General features: G+C 38.9%; 2 protein-coding genes across 4 annotated transcripts in view; one reads left to right on the top strand and one right to left on the bottom strand.

Moving 5' to 3' along the window:
• Positions 1-1,093: 1,093 nt before the first annotated feature.
• On the bottom strand, positions 1,094-3,710 carry LOC116844097 (leucine-rich repeat extensin-like protein 3). Its single transcript, XM_032815223.1, has 2 exons — positions 3,289-3,710; positions 1,094-1,199 (listed from the first exon to the last, which is right to left on the bottom strand). The coding sequence occupies exons 1-2, from the start codon at positions 3,708-3,710 to the stop codon at positions 1,094-1,096; spliced, it is 528 nt and encodes a 175-aa protein (XP_032671114.1).
• Positions 3,573-20,922, top strand: part of LOC116844068 (zinc finger SWIM domain-containing protein 8) — a 125,654-nt gene continuing 108,304 nt past the window's right edge. For all 3 annotated transcript variants that reach the window (XM_032815177.1, XM_032815178.1, XM_032815179.1), the window contains exon 1: positions 3,573-3,730. In XM_032815177.1, coding sequence (XP_032671068.1) covers positions 3,709-3,730 — 22 coding nt within the window. In that variant the 5' untranslated portion in view covers positions 3,573-3,708. The remainder of the gene's footprint in view (positions 3,731-20,922) is intronic.

Consider the following 20,922-nt stretch of genomic DNA (forward strand, 5'->3'; position numbering starts at 1 on the left):
GTGCTATATAAATATTTAGTATATATATTAAATGTTTGATGTAAACTTGCTTAATAACAACTTGATATATGTACCAAACGATCGCCAAAAATTGTCTTTAATAAGCTAATCACATGTCTTTGTGTCTTTCCTTGTTTTTCCTTCAAATTAGACAACGACAAACGTACGATTTAACTGTTAGATAACCGAGAGGCTGAAGAAATCGATCCCAGATGTAGGCAATATTTTTCCTCGATGAATTCTACAACGTATTCAATAGGATACTAGATCTCTTGAGAATTACTAACAAACAAATTCTTTTATTGGATACATTGCAAAGTCATTGAGGAAAAATGTCGCTACCTTTAATCAGTCGACCATATACATGACAATCACATTGCAAAAACAGCACGTTAAGCGCCAAGTATGCAAATAAAACGTCCCGGTGAGAAAAGCAGAAAACTTGGTAATCGTCTATAACTGCAATAAAGCATTGTTTTATATTGTTATTTTAACACACACAACGTGCATTGAATCATTGTTACCGCGCAGCGCGAGCAGCGCCATTACTTTATCGACTGAATGGCGAGCGTCGTGAAGTTGCGTCGGTTCCCCGTTGGCGAATCGAGATAATAATCGAGGACGGTCGATTGCGATACGCGAGGACGATCATACCTAGCTGCGAGAACGTGGTAGGGGAAAGACGTGAGAGAGCGCCATCTTACTCCTAGCCGTCAGTCGGAGCTACGAGGCGCAGGAGGTGGTCCGCTCGCCATATTTGTTGTTGTCGTCGATGGGGGAGGCTAGTCTGGCGTTTCCGAACTGGCCGAGCTGTCAGATACGTGCGCGATTCCGACGTGCGCGAGGTTGCCGACGTTGACCGTGCGAACGCGCGTCTACGCGACCACCGCGGCGGCTTTCGCGGGTGAACGCGCGCGCGCCATGCATCGCCTAACGTAACGGGGAAACATCGATGGAGCATTTGTGGTGGCTCAGCTGTCCCACCACTCTGTTGTCAAGTGCATTACCGTGTGTGTTGCCTATGTTTGTGTACGGCTGCTCGCTCCGTTAAGCCGGTTACGTTCGCTCGTCGATGATGCGCCCAGCCGACGTACTAGAAGACAGTGCGTGAGGAGGAGTAGAAGGAGGAGGTGTGGTGGTGTGGTGGTGGTGGTGGTGGTTGTGGTGGTTGTGGTGGTGGTGCACCGCTGCACGGATACCTTGGACACATTCGGACTCGGGGGTGAAGGTAAGCGGACACCAAGGGTTGAAACGGCGGCCGCGCGCGCGCATGTGTGTCATATGTATACACACGCACACATACATGCGATGTAACAGAGCGTGCGTGTGCGAGCGTCCGCGCGTTCCTGTGAATATATTCGTGAGAGAAGCCTCGAGCATCGTAGGTGTAAGAGAGACAGAGATAGAGAGAAAGAGAGGAGGAAGGGCGAAGGGTGGGAGGGTGCTCCCGTACACGGGGTCGGGGTCGTTGCACGTTCTTGACGCGGGTCTGTCGACCTGTCAAGGTCCACGCGCGCTCCGTCGCGCGTCATCGACATATATCGCAACTCCTCAGTCCCTCTCTCTCTTTTTCTCTCGAGCATCCACCTCGGTTCCGAATCGTGTAGTGAGTCGCCCTAACCTACTCCAACGGTTCGTCGCTTGACATTTCCAGCGTATATGAGGCGTGCATGCCAAGCGCCGCGCACAATCGTCGGGCATCGTGCGTTCGCGCTGTACAGTCCGGAGCCTCGTCGGCGACGCGCGAAACGACGGCGAGACGACACTCATAGTGCCGCGGCGGAAAAATCAATACGCGTATCCACGAGATAACTCTGTGAATCAGCTGTTCCCGTGTTACTTTTGCTCCGGCCGTTTTGCCGTGACGCGCTTCACCGTCGTCGTCGTCGTCGTCGTCGTCATCATCGTCGTCGTCGTCGTCGTCGTCGTCGTCGCCGTCGTTGTCGCCGTCGTCGCGCGCGTCCGTGCGCGCGCACGTCGCTCGCGGCGCGATAGCGATCGGCCGTCGCGGCTTCGTCGCGTTCGCGAAAAACTTGTTGATTTCCGTGACCTCATCGTCCGTTATGTCATACCGGCGAAATGTGAGCGAAGATCCTCACCTGCAAAGTAACGTCAGTCACTGGCATTGGCCATCAGCGTGTCGTGAAATATTCAACAGAGTTCTCCAAGTCTACGTTCTCTGAGCTCTCGCAGGGCATTGTTTAGTTACTTATTTTTTCGCCGTCACGTTGAGAGAAAGGTAAACTTTCGATTGTTCGTTTTTACCTTGCGGCAGTAAAGTAAATGTTCCGGTGATTGAACTTGATTGGAACATTAATAATACATTTGTATTCGATATTTCTCAAGAAAAAGCCTTTGAAATCTTGTTAAGAGATTTCTCTTCACGCGCGCCAATTTGTAATGTTATTTCACAATCATTCCATCGTTAACTCCGCATTATTCGGTAATTAGGACGTAATTCATTTTTCGGTTCAACTGGCACAGTCGGCGTTATCTAATGTCTCTCATTAAGATTATAATTGATTTGATATATTATCTAATATTATAATTGATATTTATTGATTATCTTTTTCTTCTATTATTTTTCACCGACAAAGTTAGTTAGTTTTGTTAGTAGTTCCATTAATTGTTTATTGATGAAAGTGTAAAACTGCTTTTTCTTACTGGTTCAGTCACCGGGACGTTTACCTCACCGCTGAGACTTGCGTCTTGATATTATCTGGTCTCATTCCACGCACATTGTGTCGATGCAAGCACGCGTTGTTTCACAAACGACTCCCCCTTCCGCGTTCCGTGAGGAGGGAATAAGCGCGCGGAAAGAAACACAGCTCCGTCCCCCAAACTGGTCTCCCCGATAGGATATCAAGAGACGGAACATTTCCCGATTATCATCGTGAAATATTCACTTGAATTCACTACTGCCTTCCATTCCTTCTCGGCGTGCTAACGGTCGAAATTCTAATCATTAGAAAAGAGAAGGTCACACACAAGTCCTTGTCCGACAATGTTTCCGTCGGGCAACCTTCACGGCTAGAGTTTGGGGAACGCTGTTGTGCGTCGTGAATTATTGGATAGCACGGAGAGAGTGGGAAGAGGAGAAGGAGACAGGGGTACACGACGTGAAGTACACGAGGCCGTTCGTTTCTCTCCGCAGATTTTCCGGAGCACGTCGGCGAAGGCGCAACGTGGTCGTGCCAGCGAAACACACGGCGTGACGGAGACGGACCGTCGCGTTCATAGTGTCGCGTGTGTTGTCGTTTCGTACGACAATTAAAACTGGCGGGCAACCTGGCTCGGTCCTCCGGCAGCGGCGGCGGCGGCGGCGGCGGCGGAGGCGGAGGCGGCGGTGTCGGACGTAACGCCAGCAGATCCGGCGGTGGTAGTGGCGGAACCGGTACCGGTGGCAATGGTGGTACCGGCAACAGCGGTGGCGGCGGCGGTAACAATAACAACGGTGGCGGTGGCGCGTGCTCTAGAAGTGCGGGGGCGCCCACCGCCGCCGCCGCCGCCGATTCCGGAATCGCTAACGGCGCCACGGAGGAAGGCGCCGGTCTCTCCGGCCATTTAATCGAATGGGAAGAGAACGACCGTTTCTCGTTCGACGACTCCGACCGTTTCGAGGAGGACTCGCTGTGCAGCTTCAGCAGCGAGCATGAGTCGCTCTGCAATAACTGGAGAGGATGGAGACGACCCGCAGCAACGTTCGGCATGTCCAAGAAGCCTTACGAGGGTGAGTGATCTGTTTAATCTCGCTTCGCTGCTCTCTGCACGGAGAAAGTATTGTAGGGAAGAATTACGTTCAGATTATATTTCATTTCACGCAGTACCTTTTTTTGTAAAGCTGGATCATATAATGCTGACATATTTTAGCGTAAATTGCTATAGAAATGATAAATTTGACGACTTTCCAGAAATATTGTAGCATAAATTGTTATAGAAATGATAAATTTGACGATTTTCTAGAGATACGATGCTCTCTAAAATATAATAACTGTTCTTCACTGAAATACACTAAACTACACTGAAACATTTGCAATTGGTGGTTCAGTTAGAAGTATAGCACTGCAATCAGAAAAATCTCGCTGATAGAATCAGTTAATAATAACGACTGTTTTTATTACTAATGCTTTTTGCAAATACAGACATGCAATCGTATGCAAAGCGCATTGAAGCCGTTAATTCCATCGCCATAAGCGCAGAAAGTTGGACTCGGTGTTGCGTACAGGGAATTTGTGTGCTACAGATTTAGAAGTGAGATTTTCAAAATCAATGAGTTAAAAGACGGAGTAATAAAGTGGGAGTGTTTCCATTGAAAACTCACCGATTATACAGGCACGCGTGGTCTTGCATTTTGGGAAACAAAAGTCGTTTCTTACGTAATTTTACTCGCCCAATCCGATCACAGAATTACTCTATCACGTCAGATTTTCGAAATAAAAGGGTTGAGATACCTAAAAACCGCGATTTTGACCGCATTCATCTTATTATTAATAAAATAATTTTTTTCTTAAAAACGCTATAATGGCATCTTAAAGCACTGGTTTTTATCTTGAAAATAATTGATATTGGTTTTTAAACATATAATTTTTTGCTAAGATATTCCATTTCGAATGTACAGTATTTATAGCGCATTATAGTCTAGCATTTTAAACTAATAGACCACACTTTTAATTTGTTGTGGTATGTGTATCTCAGAAGGATAAGGGCGCCGTGGTTTATCAACTCCATAGTATTTCACGACTCCAAAGCTTCCTTGTTGTGTGTACGCGACGCGCGTATACATTCGAAGTAGAATATCTCAACGGAAACGAATCGTACGATTGTGAAAGCCAAAATTCATTTTTAAAATAAAAACCAGTACTTTAAGATGCTATTGTAGTATATTTAAGAAAAATATTGCTTTGTTACTAATAATAAGATGAATATAGCAAAAATCGCTATTTTTGACTATTTTAACCCATTTATCTCGGAAATCTTATGCGATAGAGAGTAATTCTGCGAGCAGATTCAAATTTTGCGAGCAAAATTACGTAAGAAACGACTTTTGTTTTTCAGAACACAAAAAAAGTTAAATTTTGCACGCCAGTGTTATCGGTGAAATATTTCTTCAATTTCAATCGGAAAAATGTTTACTGAAGAGAGATACTTGAAGAGAGTATAACAAAACATTCAAGTAATTGCGATAATTTTGTAGTAAAAATCGTCAAATGTAACATTTTTTATCTACTTCGAAGAAAAAAATTCTCGATTTGTTCTGTATGTATATTGTTTGTACAGTTGGCTGATTACGTATAGCAATACTTTTCCTCGGTGAGTTTTGTAACACGTTCCGCATGCAATTGGAAAACGTATCTCTTGAGAGTTACTAGAAAACGAATTCTTCTATTGGATATAGGATACGTTACAAACCCATTAAGGATAAGTGTTGCTTCAGTTAATCAGCTGTATGTTCCTTTACAACTCAAGAACCGTTAGAGATATCGATATGGAGCTTGCTGTAACTTGTTAAGTATGTTATCTATATCTACGGTTATTAGGTTAAGTTAGTGTCATTACCCGAGTTTGCCCAGATGATCTGAAAATTTGATAATTCTAATTGTAGATATATAGGAATATTGGGTCAAAATTATTTGATTCTTTTTAGGGCTTTTGAGGTTTTTTCAAGGCAAAGATTATTTGTAAAAGTTATTTTTTTTATAATAATTTTATAACTTTATAATTTTATAATTTTATAATTTTATAATTTTATAATTTTATAATTTCATAATTTTATAATTTTATAATTTCATAATTTTATAATTTCATAATTTCATAATTTTATAATTTTATAATTTTATAATTTTATAATTTTATAATTTCATAATTTTATAATTTTATAATTTTATAATTTTATAATTCTATAATTTTATAATTTTATAATTTTATAACTATATTAACGATATATAATAATTTCACTTATAATTTCTATATGATCCAAAAAGATAAAATTTTGTTGTAATTTTCATTGCAATATTTTCTCCATGCAGATGCTTATATAAATAGCACCATACAATACATATATTTTCTGAGATAACTAGATAACTAGTTATGGGTATTAAAAAAGAAATATATCTAGATACAGGTATAAATTTAAGGCAAATATACTATATACTGATACTACGTGGAAAATAACTATATATGCCTGAGATACTTTTCAAAAATATGTTGGATTGGATACAACATATTTATATGGATACAACATATTTATTATAGTTTTTTTTTATTTTGTTATATATTTCATTGCATTTATTGTATATGGATAAGTTGCAAATTTAATTATAGTACCTCAGACTATAAGAAAGTGCTGTGCGCTTTTTTGTATTTCATTCAGTAAAATCATAATTATCTTTTTACACATTTTATTAGAATTTTTATGTAAATATTAAGCAGGTAATTTTACATGAAAAAATCGTATATAGAATGTCCCACCTCCAAGTATTAGAATGATAGATATTAGAAGTCAAACCGAGACGAAAAGTCTTTTGCCATATTTTAACACGAGCAATAGTTAACGAATTATTAAGTTTTATACTTAGCGTGTGGAATATAGGCAGTTGCTTCGCACTGAAAAATACAAACCTTCGTTTTTTATACTATTTTTGCTATTCTATTGGGGGATGTAGTTCACTATGGCGAGAAAGTTCATTTGTTATCAAAATGAAGCAAGTTTCACGCATACATATTTAACAAGTTTGTTTGGACAGGCACTAAAAGATTGCAATACGTTTTGTTTTGAGTTTTAAAATTTACATGATATAGTATATTTTGAGAGGCGCTCATCAAAATGGTGTCTGTATCTGAAATGGAATTTTAGATATAGACACGAGATACACTGAAAAAAGGATTTGGTTGTCGAAACCAAAATTTGGTTAAAATAGGATCAATGAAATGTTTGGTAATTGCAATAAAAAAAATTAATTTTGCTCTGCTTAATGATTAAGTAAATATATTACTGATAAAGTAAGGCAAAATAGCGGCAATCAAATTATTTGATTGATTCCATTTTAACCAAATTTTAGTTTTGTCAACCAAGTCCTTTTTTCAGTGTAAAATTAATTAGCTACAGTTGCAGCTATTACTGTGAAAAATATAAGTATTTACAAACAGAGATATGCAAGAAGTGTCCAGGTATTGTAATTAAATACATTATGTGGCTAGATACATTAGAACACTGTGAGATAGGTTGGATCTGATGGAGCGAGAGGATAAAGAAGCGATAAGAGCACGCGCGTCGTCGATATCGCGCGTCATTGGCGAAGTATCGCGATATCGGTCTCGCGCGATACGCGATTTTCGCAAGGTGAAGTCAGCACGTGGGCAGAGCGAGGTCTCGTGGCAGCGGGCGAATAACGTGATGTTTTTGTCCGTTATCCGCGGCTATTACGGTTCGCCGTAATCACTCGCCGCACGGTTACACGCGGAGAGCGTTCGCGATGCACAAGGCGCGACTAATTTATTTGCCGGCCGCTCGGTCGACATAAATATCGCGGTCGAGGCGCACGTGCGGACTCATATGACATGCAGATTTGATCGTGTTCGCGCGCACGCGAAGAATTCACGTGTCTATTTCCGACGCGATTCCGACTTCGTCCCGATGACTTGCATCCAGGCTCGCGAGTAATCAATCACGTCTTTAATTAATTATCGTGTTTAATTGACGATTAATACGCAACGATTCGGCCGGAGACCGATTTCAACAAATTCAATCGAAAACCGCTCGACTGACGATCGCTTTCAGCGATTAAAGATTCGTTCCAATCGACGACTGATATGAGCGAAGGGAACTAAAGGTCGTTCAGTTATAATTGAACTCGGCAAATTTAATTAAAGGCCGCTTAATTGACGATTGAACTTGACAAATTTAATTAGAGGACGTTTAATTGACGATCGATGCCAGCAAATTCAATCGATTCAATCGAAAGTTGTTTGGTGACGATTGATATGCTCAGTGCTCCTTTCAATGCAGGTTTTATTCAATCACTCGCATTTTCTAAGAACGAATATTATTCACAAAATCAATTGTAACTTTGAGAAATAGAACGCTCTTTGATTGAATCGATTGAATTTGCTCATATCAATCGTATTAAACGGTCTTTGATTAAATCTGTCAAGTTCAATTATTAATTGAGCAATTCGTGATTTTCTTTACTCATATAAACCGTTAATTGAACAGTCTTTAATTGAATTAGTTGAAATCAATTGTCAATTAAACATTCTTCGGTTGATTTTGCTTGAATCAATCGTTAAGTAGTTGAATTGAAACGTCCAAATTAATTATTAAATTGAAAACAATTTTACTGATATTTTTACAAGTCTGATGATATTCAATAAATCGATCGATAACTAAATAGCGCAAACTTTTGCAAGATGTCTCAAGATATCCAAAAGACATCTTATTCTTGTTAGACATCCTTAAGATATCTTTTAGAAGTTTACACTTTCTAGGATTTTCTTTTTACGTTCTTTTTACGTTCTTTTTACGTTATGATGTTGTTGCTTATAGCGCCTGTATTAATAGTCGTTACTTGAAACTTCTTTCAAGTGAGATACTCATACCTGAATTCGAAGTTAAACAAGAGTTTGAATCAGTTAAAAATGCAGATATAAATCACGTATATCATATAATTCAACTGAAAAATTTGGATCTAATTCTGAGTGAAAATCTAAGTATCTCACGCGAGACAAACTTCAAGTAACGACTATTAACGTAGGCTTTTGACGTCAATTAAACATTCTTCGATTGATTGAATCAGTCGTTAATTAGTCGAATTGAAACATATTCAAATCAGTTATTGACTTGAAAAGAATTTAATTAAACATTTTCACAACTCTGCTTGTATCTCGAACTGCATCAGTTTCGGCATTCAGGTATAAAACGACACTGCAATCTCGTCCGTAACGGAAAATTGCGAGCTCACGATCCATCGTTCTCGGGTAGCAAGAAGCCTATCTTAAGGGATTAATCTAGCAAAGAGCTTTTCTCCGTATCCTAGAATTACCAAACATACATTACAAGGAGATGTATCAGAATTGTCCGGCCGGCTACGAGCGCCGGACTTTCCAATCGAAGGAGGAAGAGACGAACGTTCGGGGAACGACTCGGGCGATCAGTCGGGACGAGTCATTTCACGTACACGCGCGTGTCTTTTTACATACGTATGTGCACATTTAAGTCCGGGACACCCTGTACACAGTCTGTGCCGTATCTCAGCCGATGGCCAGGCAGTCGAGGAGAGGAAGAGGGAGATCCTCTCATCCCGCCCTCTTCCCCCGTAGCCGCGAACAGCCCTCGTTTTCTTTTCCCGCTCGGTCCTTGCTCCATGCTGGAGCGATCAAGGCCGAGAATAAGACCAAATCGAGGCAGGAGAGAATGCGAAGGAGAGAGTAAAACGAAAGGTACTACTCGCTCTCGTTGGAGCGCCCGGCCTCGAATCGAGATTTCGTGCACGTTGCGAGCTGCATTGACGGAGATATAATCTCGATGGATGGACGGCGGGTGCGTCCCGAGGATGAGCTCGAAATCGGGTTGAAGTTTCGAGGCCGGCCGTTTCCCTCGTTATATTTCGGAGCAACAAACGGGGCGCGCGCTATTATCCCGCCTCGTCTCGAGTAATGCCCGAAATAACCGGGTACTCGCGACTAATTCCCGGCGCAATGTCGGCCACGAGTAGTGAGATACTCGCGCCGAAATATCCCCGGGTATCGGCTGCGATAGTGCGGCGCGCGTTTACAGTGAAAGTATCCCGAATCCACTTTCCCGTCTTACGTTCGTATGCATCATCCGCGGCTAGAAAGCGAGCGCGCTCTCGTGCCTTTCGTCGCGATTCATTACTTCCGATCGCGTTGCACGCATCTCGCGTATGAATCACACGTATGACGAAGAGCGAAATGGCGATCACTTGCGACGTTGCGCGATTATATGTTATTGGTATCAAGGCTTTCGGATATTCAATCGCGAAGAATTAATTTTGTCCGACACGCGAGGAGACGTTGGCAGCGAATAATTTCTTGCGGGAAGATCATAATGTCGCCGATACATCGCGTGTGCCGAGACATTTTCTCAGTCTTAACAGAACTACCAGTTGAAAAGACGGAATTGTAATTTCTTATAGGAGTTATGCAAATTTAAAACATTGCATTTTATATCTTTAATTGACGTCGTCTTATATATTCGTATTTGAGTTTAGAGTTAGAGTTAAATTTAAATTTTTTACTTGAATCATATAATATATGTAACATCACGTTTGTAATCGTGGTTAAAAACTCACATCTAATTTTATAGTTTATGTTAACAGTCGTCACTTGAAATTTATCTCAGGGAAATATTCAGATTTGTGTTTAGGATAAAAGTACAAGAATAAAAAATATAACGGTTGTATGGAAATGCATTTATAAAACTTTAAGTGCGATTATCTCGTAATCATATCTTCAAAGTCGATTTGCAAGATTTCTTTCAGATGAGTTATGAGTTTTTTACACAGTTGAAATGCGATTTTATACATAATTATCACAATATAATATCACAAATATTATGTAACTCAATTGAAAAACTCAAATCCGGCTCTAAATACATATCTGAGTGTCTCATGTGCGACAAGTTTCAAGTAACTACTATTTATATTATATTTAATTTACATCTGAGTATCTTACTCGAGACAAGTTTCAAGTAACGATAAATAATACGGGTCTTATATTTATAATCACGATTCAACTCAAAAACTGTTATCTAATTCTGAATTCGAATCTGAATATCTTACTTGAGACGATTTTCAAGTAATAACCATTAGGGTGGTGCTGGAATGGAAATCTTTACCGACAGAATATTATTGATCTTTTGTTGCGAAGTTTACGTTATATTGGCTGCACAGAATTACAAGTGGTCTTATATAATAAAAATACGTATGAGAATGAATTGGAGTATTATATATGACAAGAAAGATAAAGAATTTCAAAGTTGAGCGTAAATTTCAAGTGTAAATTATCTAGCTAGAAGATCCGTGGTTTTGTATATACTGAACGTGAATTTGCCCCGCAAAAAAACGTGAATTTGCCCTTCAGAAAAATTTCAAGGAAAATTGCTACACCTTACATCAATTTAAATAAATCAAGGAAAATTGCTACACCTTACATCAATTTAAATTCTTGACGATTGTACGCATTCAAAAACTTTATTACTCCATTTGATTATTTTGCTCGATTCGAAGTGCGATCAGATGCACGGAAAAAAAAGATTTATTAATATATGGACAATTAAAAATATTAACTGCAAAAGCAAATTTTCTTGCTTTCATAGCAAAGTTTAATTGTGATAGCTAAAAGATTTGCTAATATATGTATTGGTAAATCTTTTAGCTATCACAACTAAATAACTTTGCTATGAAACCAAGAAAATTTGCTCTTGCACTTAATATTTTAAATCTTTTTTTCCGTGTGATTACTTCGCGAAGTAGCTGGTCATCTATCGCAGAACACGCGCGCGTGAAGCGGATTTCGCGGCTCACACGTACTCTCAAGTACTCGAGGAAAGCAAGGTTAACGGTTCACGCTGGCCTTTGCATGGAAATGGTCTAAAGTATACGACGCGGTCGCAGGCGCGTTATCGTTCGGTCGCACATTTTAGCGGCGGTGGCTCTATGAAGTTCATTGTCAGTTGATGCACAGCGTTAGCGCACAAATCCTCGAGTCACTACCGACTACCCTTACCCATCTGCCAGGGGTGGCAACCTGAGATACCGGTCACGCGCGTAATACCATCGTTCAGATTTCAATTAGACTAATGTACGAGAGGAAGCGCTCAGGACCGAACTTAAAACGGGTCGTTTTCGTTCGATGATCATCCTATGGGATCAGCATCCTACGGGATGCAAAATCTCGGCGACAGAGAGAGAGAGAGAGAGAGAGAGAGAGAGAGAGAGAGAGAGAGAGAGAGAGAGAGAGAGAGAGAGCGAGAGAGAGAGCGCGAGTCGAAATTTTGATCTTATTTTCAGCCTTATTATTCTATTCAACACCTATTTTCGTATTCCAAGATCTATATCAACTTCTTTCAATTCTGTTTAACCTACCTGAGTCGAAATTTAATTTTTCAGCCTTATCATTCCCTTCAACATCTATTTTGATATTCTGAAGCTTATAACTTATTTGACGCTAAAAAAGATGAAAAGGAAAATTTCGGACATCATCAGAGTCAAAGTAGGAATAAATTACATAGTTGTGAAAATATTTATTAAATTCGTCTCAATTTAATAATTGATTTGAGTAAATAATTTCTAATTTAATTCATTGATGATTAATATCAATAAGCCTATTCGATTAAAAATATTTTAATTAACCACTGACTTCAAAAAATCTAATTAAAAATCATTCAATTAACGATTGATTTGAAAGAGTTCAATTAAAAACTGTTGGATTAAAACGAGCGAAAGTAATTAAAGATTATTTGATTAACGATTGAATATAGTCAATTTAATTAAGGGTTATTTAATTGACAATTAATATAAGCAATATATACATACATACATACATACATATATATATATATATATATATATATATATATGTATAAAAGCATATATTCAGCTCGGTTGGTTACTATAAGTAATGTAAATAACTATAGTTACAATTTTGATTGATATTGATTGGTCAATCGTTTTACTGCGTTTTTCGATTAAATTTGCTTTTATCAATTGTCAATTAAATAACCTTTAATTACATTAACTATGTTCAATATCGTTAATCAAATAATTTTTAACTACTTTCGCTCGTTTTAATCGTTATATTAACAGTTTTCAATTGAATTCCTTCAAATCAATCGTTAATTGAATGATTTTTAAAATTAGATTTCTTGTCTCAGTGGTTAATTAAAATATTTTTAATCGAATAAGCTTGTATTAATTGTCAATTAATTCGATAATTAATTGAAAAACTAATTAATTACTCGCAATTCTGGTAAATTATATCGTTAGAATTAAATCTACTTTGCTAATTTATTTCCTACTGCGTTGTAGAATTCAAGGTTTAGCGTCGGGCCAAAATTTCGCCCGTCCCGTTTTTTTCCCCTATCGCTCCGCGTGGCCTTTCTTGCTCTCATTCGTGTTCGCGCGGCGGATTTTCTCATTTCGCGGGACGACGCGGCGTCAGGAGCCAGCGACGACGTTAGAAGCCAACGGGGAATGAGAACGTTATCAATTTTATGCGGTCGCGCACACACGAGGATCGCCTCACGGCGACACGGCGAGGATTAAAGCGCGGCGGACTTGTGGTCGCGAGTGCACGGCGTTTCCGAGTAAGAGCCGGCCGCGAGATGAATGGACGAGCGTTCGCCACGCGATATGAGTGATTAATCCAGCGTAGATTTGTTGCACACACATACACATTGCGTGTCCACACGGGTGCGTCATTGTTGCGGCGTCCGGGACTATGGAGGAAGGCCGCGCGCACGTAGAGCGTTTTAACGCGTTTTAACGCGTCGCGGCTCTCGGAATCGTCATTCATACGCCGGCGTTTTCCGTGCTGTTACGTTCCCCGTCGCCCCTCCCCCCTCCCCCCTCTCCCCGCCTTCTTATCCTCTACGGCGAGGAGATACGAGCGTGTGTGTTTGCGGAGAAAATCACGTTACACGCCATTTAAGAGCAGGTAGAATGCGGGAAAAAAAGAGGAAGAAACGGCCGAGGCAAAATTTTGTCATAGCAGTAATGGATACACGTCTGTCTTTTTTTCTGCAAAAAATAGAATCACTTGCGCATATACAATCATGCAAATTGCTCGCGCAGTTTGCAAACGGCTTTCACGATTTGCGTGGATGTGTGCGTGCGTGCGTGTGTGTGTACACCGAATGCACTAATGCAATTTCAACTTTCTCATACGAGCGCCCCGCGCTTGGTCGTTCGCTCCGTTCGAGAATGAATGCAAATCTCCGCTGCTCTTTTCTGCATGTCCCAGAGCTCTAAAATTGTCGAGCCGCTGGAAAGCGCAGGTGATTTCAACGAACCGCTCTTCTTTCGGCACGGGAAACTTCCCACCGCTCTCTCCCCCTCCTTTCTTTTTTTTTAAGTCATATAGTAGTTGGGAGATATTTCGCGAAACGCGCCTCTCGATGTTGACGACTAGAACTTCTCCCGCACAACGGCTGTTGTTCCTCTCCTCCGTACTCGATGGGGAATCATGGTCGTAGCTTCATTAAGAATTAAGCAGGGTTTCTGGAAAGTTTAATAAGGACAGAACGCGATATTGAGAACTTTCGCGAAACTCCTCCGCTTCGCCCTTAAAGTCGAGGTTCTCTCGTTCCGCAACAGAAGAATTCGAGACGTTCGCCCGTGCAGATAAGAAGCTCCGTGTTCACAAACACTTTAAAGGCTGAGACAGTGATATTAGCATGCGCGAAGAACGATTCGCCCAAGCACAGCTCCCAATCTCCTGCCGAGGGTGCGCGAGCCGTTTTTATCTCGTAAGACTCCGGCCACTTATCCCTGTTCGGGATTACGAACGTTCGCGAATTACAAGCGCCGCTCGCGTTCACGCGCAGAAATTTCTCCACACTAGGGACATTACTTGGCCAGATATGGTTGACGCAAGAAAATGTTACTTTCCACCTGTTCATACACAAGTGTTGCATACATGCATGCATAAAACTATAGTATCATATTAACAAGGAAACTCACACAAATGGCCGCCTCCGATTTTCATAAACTTGTAATATGTTGTACTTTAGATCAAACATAACAGATACATTTTTTTATTATATGTGTTCTTTCGCAAGTTTAGGGAGTGAAAATCTCCTTTGGAGAAAATCGGTTTTTTTTTTCATTCGATGGGAATATAATTAAGACTATAATAAGAGATAGAAAAAAATATTTTGAATAAAAGTTGAGTGGTTTGAAGAGTACAGAAATTATTTGAAAAAAAAATTTTTTTTTGGTAATATTTCCCCACCACTTCTTTTTATTATAATTATTAAAATAATTTCTGTAAAGTACTCTTCAAACCATTCGACTTTTATTAAAAATATTTTTTTCCATCTCTTATAGTTTTCATTATATTCCATTCGAATAAAAGACACCGATATTTTCAAAGTATTAACTAAACTTGCGAAAGGGCACAAATAATAAAAAACGTATCTGTTATTTTGATCTAAAGTACAAGTTCATGAAAATTGGAGGCGGACACTTGTGTGAGTTTCCTTGTAAGTGTGTAGTAACTATAGTCTGCATGCTCGTTTATTAACAGAACCTAATCTCCATAAGGAGAGTCTGTACATGGATATTGATAATATATCTATAGAAACTCAAAGATACGAAAACAACAACATTCTCTATAATTAAAAAAAAATTTATATGAATTCTAATTTAATAAATATTGCATTAAAAATTGCTCTTGTTATTTATACTCATCTATACAAATTCTTATAGCCAAAGTTCTGAGGTTTCAATGATATTTGAAAACTTGTCTGCATTGAAAATTGATAAAACATACTGAGAAAAAATATTTGAAAACTTATTTATAGAATATAAATAAATATATATATATATATATATATATATATATATATATTTTTTTTGTGGAACAAAATTTATTTTTGTGAAATCTTATATTTCCACAAATAATTTCTTAAGAATTTTTTTTCGGTATATACTTTAGAGCAATGCTGGAAAGGAAGTACAATTTTTTACTAACTTAATTACTAACTACAATGTTTTGCCACATACACGTGATTTTATTAAAAGACTACAGCAAAATCGTCAACCACTGGCGTTCTTTGTTGTCTGTACATATTTGAGCGGAACCGTCAATATGGTATGTTGCGCAAAAATAAAAAACGGAAAATTTTATATTTTCCTGATTGAAAACGTTTATGAATAATGTATGTTTCAAAAAGTGTTCGAAATGACATCTATAAACTTCAAGATATTTTCCAAAAATAAATTAATAAAAATATATCGTTAGTTTAAAAATATTAAGGACTTTGAAAACAAAAATATGTGACTTTGAAAAAAAAATTGGTTGATTATATTTTTTTTTCGACACTGAACAATTAATTTTTTATTAACATATTTATAGTATTAAAAATAAAAGATATTAACGTGAGCAAGATAAACGAAACACTATGTATATGAAGATATACTAATTGAATGTTATGTTATAAGAACCTTGGCTTGTATAAATGAATATAAATAACAACAGCAATTTTTAATGCAATATTTATTAAACTAGAATTCACATAAATTTTTTTTAATCATAGAGAATGTTGTCGTTTTCGTATCTTTCTTCATTATTGTCCCAAATTCTCTCTAGAATCGGAACATAAATGTTATGGGACTTCTGTTTTTTCTTCAGTCGGTAGTGTCGATATATTTTTATATCAAATATGGATTTCCAAAAATGGAATCCTGTTTTTATATTAACATTTTTGCATTTATAATAGAATAAAAATAAAAAAAATAGAATATTTTTGAAACACTAAATATTTATTTAACAATGCAATTATTCGGGAAGTCATACATAATATGTTTTGTTTCATTTTAAAATAAAACGGAGACCAGAAAAAGTATGGAGAGAACTTTTCCCGCTTAGAATTCCGTTTAAGAGGTTACACTTCTAACTAGAATCCCTCATTATTTTGGGGCATATTATTTTGGGGCATATTATTTTTGTGCGTTTTCTAAACTCGCGACCCAAGGGAGAGTCGTCGAATGCATTTTTCGTTGCACGGATGTGTCAAGGATGAATCACTCGCAAACAATGAGACATTTCTCGGGTTTCCTTTCGCCGAACTCGTCTCGCCGACGAGCGAATTAAGCAGATTGAGGAGAGCGTGCGGGCGCGCGGATAATTCTCGGGCTATCCCTCGGAATTTCGTGGGGCATAAATTCACCCGGCCGGGTCGGCTGCATCGGAAGTGCGTTCTCGCAGCTGCGAAACGTGTGCATCCGTGTGCTCGCGACCCGGCAACCTGACGCAGCTTTCGCACGCACAGGTCACGCCTCCGCATATAGAACGGTAGAGACCCTTGAATCAGAGACTGTCCACGAGAGTGGTCTTGTCAAAATCGCGCGAGAGAGAAGGTAAAATATTCACCACCTCGCTGTTCAGTGTAGCTCGCTCTGACGCGCTCACGCACGCGTATAACGGCGTATATGAAACTTGTAACCACAATTGTCAATATTATAGTAATGTATTGTTGTAATATGTATGCATTATACATTTATAATGTATACATTATTGGAATTTATCGGAAAACTGAGTAATTGTGTGGCACCGTTCTGTAATAATTCATCATCGTGAGGTTATATCAAGGAAAGTATTTCCAAAAGATCCCACCCGAGTCGAAATTTTGACCATATGTTGAACCTTGAATTCTACACCGCAGTAGGAGTTAATATAGCAAAGTAGGTTTAATTCTAATGATATAATTTACTCATACTTTGACCCTGATGTTTGAAATTTCCGCTTTTGCTTTCTTTAGAATCAAAGTAGGATATTAGGAAGTAAAGTAGGTTCAGTTGCGAATCTCTATTGAAGCTTTAGCTCTTACATAGAATATGTGTATTTTATAGAATTCAAGATTCAATATAGAATCAAAATTTCGACTCGGAAATGAGTGTCAACATCGTCAAAATAGATTTCACCTAGGTTGTAGATTATCTAAGTAGGCTCAAACTATTTTTAAGAGCGTCAAAGTAGCGTCAAAATTTTGACAAGGTAGAGTTAAAGGTTCAAAAGAAAAGTTAATGAATATCAATATCGTCAGAGTAGATTTTATCTAGGTTATAAACTGTCTAAATAGGCGCAAACTATCCTTAAGAGCGTCAAAGTAGCATCAAAATCTCGACTCTCCGAACGTGAAAGAATGCCGCATATAGAAGAAAACATTAAATACGAGAAATTTATTAATATATATTACTTTGATGTTTTTCAAAAGAAGAAAATATTATTTAATTTTTTTGAGACGTTTATTTATTTATTTATCTTGTTAAAAATATAAAGTTCGTGAGGTTATTATGATTTGAATATGAACGGGAGTTGACGAGACACTGGATCAATTAAAACGTTAGAATTCTTAGAAGTAAGAATCTGGACAATCTTACCTGATTTTTCGTTGATTTAGAATTGCTTTGCAGCGAAATAGGAACCAGCGGATATTTTTGTATCTGTATTTTGGGTATTAACGTACATGATTTATACTTTAGAAAACAGATATAAACAGATATAAATACTAATGTAGATAGAGGATTTGTATTTAAAATTACAAAACTAATTATTTTTATTAATATCACATAAAATTTTATGTGATAAAATGTCTAATATGTCTAATTGTCACTCACGTCTTATAATTATATACGCCATTTTACTTCAAAGATTGTCCAGACTCTTACCTCTACACGGAGAAAAATAATTTGCTGGTCCAGCACATTTTCTACTGGTCTAGCAAAATCTTTTCGTTATTATAGCAAAAAGATTTGCTAAGAGTACTAGTCACTATTTGCTGGATATAATTTGCCGAATCTACAAATTATTTTGCTGTAAGAACCATGATGGATTTATATAAGCAGTTGTAGTTTTGCTCCAATAACAAATAAATTTGCTAAAGATATATTATTTTGCATCGATAGTAAATTAACGTGATTCTTAGGACGAATACATTCAACAAATTTTTTTATCCTGGCAACGAAACTACTGCTCTGATAACAAATAATTTATAAAATTAGTTACGTCAACTAAGTGTTTTTACTGTTACTATGAATATGCAGTAGCAACGATTTTGTTAAAAGAGCAAAATTATTTTTCTCCGTGTAGGAACTCCAGTTTTCACGCGCGGCTCTGTCATGCAATCTACCCCATTGGATATTCCATCCGTTCTCCGCATCCTCCGTCTTGCCGTTCTCATCGCGCTCTTCTTTCCCGGCTGACGATATCTCGCGCTGCACCGTCTCGCGGAGATGACGTTTCCACGCGGCGTATCTTGCCCCTTGCTCGTCGCGCTCCATATCTCCTGCAAAGTCGGGTCGCAAATCACGTAACATAACTACTTTTTCGAGCAGCCGCGTGGCGGCACGCGCGTAATTACGCGAGTTTACGCCCCAAATTAACCCGCTTTGTTGCCCAGAAATTCGGCGCCGCCGCACTGCGCGCTGATATAATTCGCGTTTGCATGGTAATATCCGGGTATCAGGTTACACCGGGGCAGTTCCGGCGGGTATTACACCGTATGTATAGAATCACGAGGCACGTACCGGTACACGAGGCCTACTCTGTGCTTGCACACAGCTTACGCACGCATACGGAACGCAAGAGGCCGTCCTGAGAGCCGCGTACGAGGGGCGCGCATCGATATCGGATTGAAGCTTCGGGATTGATTCCGCGCGATGAATTGTCCGTGATCATCGAGTGCTTTTTTAGCCGCTCTAATGTAAAAGCCTGTGTATGCGGGGCTGGCGGTCGTGTGCAAATGCATATAAATCACGCGGCCCGTACGTAGCCCGCCCGAAGGACCCGGTGACAGTGATCGATGAGCCACGGCGCGCGAATCAACGCTCGTTCGTGTGGGAGCATTAACGTGCTCGAGTCACCGAGCAATTCGCGTAACGAGATTTAGCATTGAGATGAAAGCATGTACGGAGAAATGTGTGAACGTAACTCGCCGCGTCACTGCTCCTTATCCACCGCGCGAGGAGGAGGGAGAGGAGCAAGAAGATCGATACGCGTGTGATCACGCTTGTTTCGCGTTGTGAGATATCAATTCGAAATTTCGCCGCCGCGGCCAACACCGCGGGAGACTCTCTAGAGTCCTTATATTGAGAGTCTAGACACCATATGTCTGAGCTCTGATTGGCTCCGCCGTTTTTGGACAAGCTCCCAGTTGGAGTGACGTCAAGGCGATCAGCTGAGACAACACAAGTAAAGATTTGCCACCTAGAAAGTTCACGAAGAGTGTTGAAGGAAAAGAGAGCTTGTGTTTAATATTATCTGTTAAGAAGTAAATAGATAAATGCATAATGATATTTGTACAGATTGGTGCAATTTTTTTACATATATGTAGGTTATATTAATCTTTTGCAGGATAAAAATGCCTGATTGTGCTGCCGAATATTGTACTAATTAATTCATTTGCAAAAGGAATGAAGATGTGTTGCTTTCCCAAAGAAATTGCAAACTGTGAATAGTAAATATAAGACGGAATAACTGGCAAACCAAAAAATTTGCGTCTGTGTGAAGATGAGATTTCGGAATTGTCATAAAATAATATAGAAAGGAAGTGCAAAATATTATTATCAATGAGTCCACTATTATGGAATCAAAATATCTAATTGATCTTCACATATAAACGAGACAACGAGCTTTTGCGATTCTTGCACCACATATATTTTTTTCACAAAATTTTATATTTATATGTTACACCACAAGATCAATATTGAATTGAAGGATTTTACTTTATCTGATTTTTATCCATTTTAATATATAACTTATGATCCCATTATCTTAATGAATAAAATTCTTTCTTAGAATCAATCATAAATAAATTTCATCCCCACTCCAATGAGTTCCATTTAAAAAATAATTATCTCATTAAAAATATCTGTTATATTTACGTTAACTTAAGTCATTACCAAGTCATCAAAAATAAATATTTTGCACTTGTTTAATAGTACTTAAACCTTCCGTTATATGGCTGTAAACTTGCGGTTTTGTCCAAACATGGCGACCACAGCGTCTAGACTCTTATTATAAGGACTTTAGGAGACTCCGGCGTTAAGCGACTTCGTGCTCGCCTTTGTTACCCGGACGAACTATCGATATAGAACAATAGCGATCGTCCGCGTAATTACCCAGCGGTCGTTTCAAGGGTGCGGCTCTCCACCTTCCCGGTCTGCTCATTGTAATCGGCTCTGC

The sequence above is a fragment of the Odontomachus brunneus genome, unplaced genomic scaffold (genome assembly GCF_010583005.1).
Source record: "Odontomachus brunneus isolate Ranch 3 - 2012 unplaced genomic scaffold, Obru_v1 Obru_scaffold_039, whole genome shotgun sequence".
Lineage (NCBI taxonomy): Eukaryota > Metazoa > Arthropoda > Insecta > Hymenoptera > Formicidae > Odontomachus > Odontomachus brunneus.

Coding starts and splice junctions, on each gene's coding strand:
- LOC116844097 (XM_032815223.1), bottom strand. CDS start 3,710: ATGCCGAACGTTGCTGCGGGTCGTCTCCATCCTCTCCAGTTATTGCAG. Junction 1,200..3,288: donor CTGCCGGAGGACCGAGCCAG/GTTGCCCGCCAG, acceptor AATGTGTCCAAG/GTATCCGTGCAGCGGTGCAC.